The 3,593-nt window shown below is 57.5% G+C and overlaps 1 protein-coding gene across 1 annotated transcript; it reads left to right on the plus strand.

Moving 5' to 3' along the window:
* The first annotated feature begins 1,761 nt into the window (after positions 1-1,761).
* On the plus strand, positions 1,762-2,694 carry LOC139586967 (olfactory receptor 14A16-like). Its single transcript, XM_071420710.1, has one exon. It carries the CDS (start codon positions 1,762-1,764, stop codon positions 2,692-2,694), a length of 933 nt encoding a protein of 310 aa, XP_071276811.1.
* The last annotated feature ends 899 nt before the right edge of the window (positions 2,695-3,593 follow it).

A 3,593-nucleotide genomic window follows, 5' to 3' on the forward strand; every position in this document is an offset into this window, starting at 1 on the left:
CATTAATGAGCCCCACTGAATGTTGTTACTGACAAAGCATCTCCAGGGACTAATTACAGCAGATAATTGGAGGCCATGATTGCACAAACCTCTCAGAGACTCCAGGGCAAAAGCCAAAGCCAAAGTCCTTTGAAAAACCTGCAGTCCCTGCAGGGAGCATGAAGGAGCCCCCAGGGCCATTGCTGAGCAAGGCTCCCCAGGGACTCCTTGCAGCAGATCCTTGAGGCCACTGGGATGTGGGCTAGGGGGGGATGCTGAGGGCAGCACAAGGGGCTGACAGTGCCCAGCCTGGCTGGGGCTGTGCCAGGAGGCCCCAGGGCCTCAGCACAAGGTGTCTCCTCCCAGCCCTTGCTGGCACAGACCCTGCTGTGCCCCAGGGCACCAAGACTTGGCTTCTCTTTGTCCCCACCTGTCATCACTGCCTGCAGTTCTCTGCTCTGCCTGGGGCCTGGGGACACTTGCTCAGTCGTGTCCCTCACTGGGACCCATTAAAAGTCCAAGAAAGTTTGGAGTTGGATTCTGTCTTGGAGTTCTGGAGAGGTTTCTTCAGCTCCCTCTCAGGGACTGATGTTCAGGGCCTGAGCACAAAGCCCCAGAGGCTCATTAAAGTCCTTGTGCTGCGTCTGTGCTGCTGAGCTGGGCTGGGCTCCTGGCACAGAGGCAGCTCCTGGTCACCAAGAAGAGCTTCAAAAGCACATTTCTCTGGATGAGCAGCTCTTCTGCCAGCCCAGCAGGGCTGGGGCACTGCCTGCAGCCAGCCCGGGCACAGCCCAGAGGCACAGAGAGCTTCAATCAGTCAGGGCTGGCAAGGGGCTGAGAAGTGCCTGGGGCACAATCACTGCCAGCCCTTGGCACAGGAACCTCTGGCTGCAGGACAGTGCAGCTGCAGCTCCTGGAGCCATCTCCTCAAGCTGGAACATCCCAATGCCTGCAGAGCCTGTGAGTGTATTCTCTGCTTGTCTCTTGTGCAGGGCAGCCAGGGGTGCCCAGGGCTGTCCTGCAGAGCAGGGTCCTGCAGCCCAGGGCGCTGTGCTGGGGCAGGGACTCTGCTGCCTGCCAGGGACAGCTCTCAGCCAGCCCTGGCAGCTGCTCCCAGCCCTGGGGGACAAGATCTGGGTGGCAGGAGACAGCTGGTGAGGCTTGGGAGTGTTCTCCTTGTGTGGGGAGGATGCTGCATTGTTCAGGGCTGCTCCCAGCATGGCATTTAACTGAAGAACATTTCCAAGTAGATTATACAGGGAGCACAGCAAGGCAGGGGCTGCATGAATGGGAAAATCCTACTTTTTTAATCTACTGCTCTGGGTCGCCTGGATAAGAAACTGCTCATAGATATCCATCTCTCAGTTCACGTTGAGAAAAATAAATAAAAAAATTCTCTTAGATCTGAATAAATTGGGCCGTGACAGAAATCAGCCCTTAGAGCCAGCATCAGTGTTGCTTTTTCAGCCTCCTCAGGGTTGCTCTGATGTTGCCCTCAGAGCCTGCAGAGCCAGAGCTGCCCCTGGGCAGTTCCTGAGCTGGGAGGGCTCTGCAGGGCAGAGCTGAGCCCCCAGGGCTGGGCTGGGCTCTGGCAGCACTGGCAGGGCCCAGCCCTGGGCACAGGGAAGCAGCTGCTGGCAGGGACAGCTCCAGGCAGCAGAGCCCTGGGCAGGCAGTGGGGGGAAAGTGCCCCCAGGCTCTGCTGGGATATTTCAAGTCCTCTCCAAACCCAACTATTCCATGATTATTTTTCTTACAGATCCCCATGCCAAGGCACAGCAAATGTCGAACAGCAGCTCCATCAGGCACTTCCTGCTGCTGGCATTGGCAGACACGCGGCAGCTGCAGCTCCTGCACTTCTGCCTCTTGCTGGGCATCTCCCTGGCTGCCCTCCTGGGCAACGGCCTCATCATCAGCGCCGTAGCCTGCAGCCACCACCTGCACACGCCCATGTTCTTCTTCCTGCTCAACCTGGCCCTCGCTGACCTGGGCTCCATCTGCACCACTGTCCCCAAAGCCATGCACAATTCCCTCTGGGACACCAGCAACATCTCCTACACTGGATGTGCTGCTCAGCTCTTTTTCTTTATGTTCTTCATCTCAGCAGAATTTTCCCTCCTGACCGTGATGTGCTACGACCGCTATGTGTCCATCTGCAAACCCCTGCACTATGGGACCCTCCTGGGCAGGAGAGCTTGTGCCCACATGGCAGCAGCTGCCTGGGCCAGTGCCTTTCTCTATTCACTGCTGCACACGGCCAATACATTTTCCCTGCCCCTGTGCCATGGCAATGCCCTGGGCCAGTTCTTCTGTGAAATTCCCCCAGTCCTCAAGCTATCCTGCTCCAAATCCTACCTCAGGGAAATCGGGCTTATGGTTGTTAGTGTGTGTTTAGCATTTGGCTGTTTTGTGTTCATTGTTTTCTCCTATGTGCAGATCTTCAGGGCTGTGCTGAGGATCCCCTCTGAGCAGGGACGGCACAAAGCCTTTTCCACCTGCCTCCCTCACCTGGCCGTAGTCTCTCTGTTCTTCTTTCCCGCCTCATTTGCCTACCTGAAGCCCCCCTCCATGTCCTCCCCATCCCTGGATCTGGCCCTGTCAGTTCTGTACTCGGTGGTGCCTCCAGCCCTGAACCCCCTCATCTACAGCCTGAGGAACCAGGAGCTCAAGGTTGCAGTGTGGAGACTGATGACTGGATGCTTTCAGAAACATTAAACTGCTGGAGAATTTCTGTAAATCACTTATAATAATACTCATTTTTGATACTTCTTGTTGGTTTCATTTTGGAGATTTCTTTCCTTTGTTTTATTTTTTTCATATGGTCCACAACGAAAAGCCATTCCTTATGCCATTTTTCATTTTTTTTCTCTCTATCTTCCCTGTGCCCACAGACTGTGTCAATCAGGGGCTGCGCTCTTGGTGCCTTTAAAGGAACTAAAGGATCTCCCAGCAGAGTTTTCTGCAGAGATGCCCTTTTGTTGCCTTCTCTGGAGCTGCAGCAGCAATGTCTGTGTGCAGAGCTGGGGCAGATCAGTGCTGGCCCAGCAGCAGCAGCAGCAGCAGCACTTGGTGTTGCCAGTGCTGCTGCCGTGGCCCTGCCCCGCTGCCCTGGTGGCCCTGGTGTTGCTGCAGGGCCTGAGTGCTCTCGGGGCCGGGCACAGCCCTGGGGGTGGCAGTGCCGGGGCTGCAGCAGGGACAGGCCATGGGCACTGCTGGGGCAGCGCTGACGCCTCAGGCCAGGCCCTGGGGGCTCCAGGCTCCTTGCCCAGGCTCTCTCAAGAACACGGCCAGGCCAATGCTCAGCACAGAAACCCCCGTCAGCAGCCCCAGGCTGGCCGTGGGCAGGCTGGGGGCAAACAGCATGGCTGGGGCTCTGCAAGGGCCCTGGGGCAGACGGGAAGGAGCAGCAGAGCAGGGGCTGATCCATGCCCAGTGCGCTGCACAGCCCAGGGCAGCGTCCCAGAGCGTCCTCATGCAGCTGCCAACAACATCCCCCCTCTGCAGCCCTGGCCTCTGCCCCAGCTCACACAGGTGCCCCATCCTTGCAGGCACAGACACGGCAGCACTGGCTCAGCAGCCCCTGTTTGCATTGCACACAGCAGGGCCAGCACCCC

The sequence above is a fragment of the Agelaius tricolor genome, unplaced genomic scaffold (assembly GCF_023055355.1).
Source record: "Agelaius tricolor isolate 1412-34295 unplaced genomic scaffold, bAgeTri1.0.p SCAF_158, whole genome shotgun sequence".
Lineage (NCBI taxonomy): Eukaryota > Metazoa > Chordata > Aves > Passeriformes > Icteridae > Agelaius > Agelaius tricolor.

What these genes read in the sequence shown, in the direction of transcription:
- LOC139586967 (XM_071420710.1), top strand. Translation starts at nt 1,762, where the DNA reads ATGTCGAACAGCAGCTCCATCAGGCACTTCCTGCTGCTGGCATTGGCA.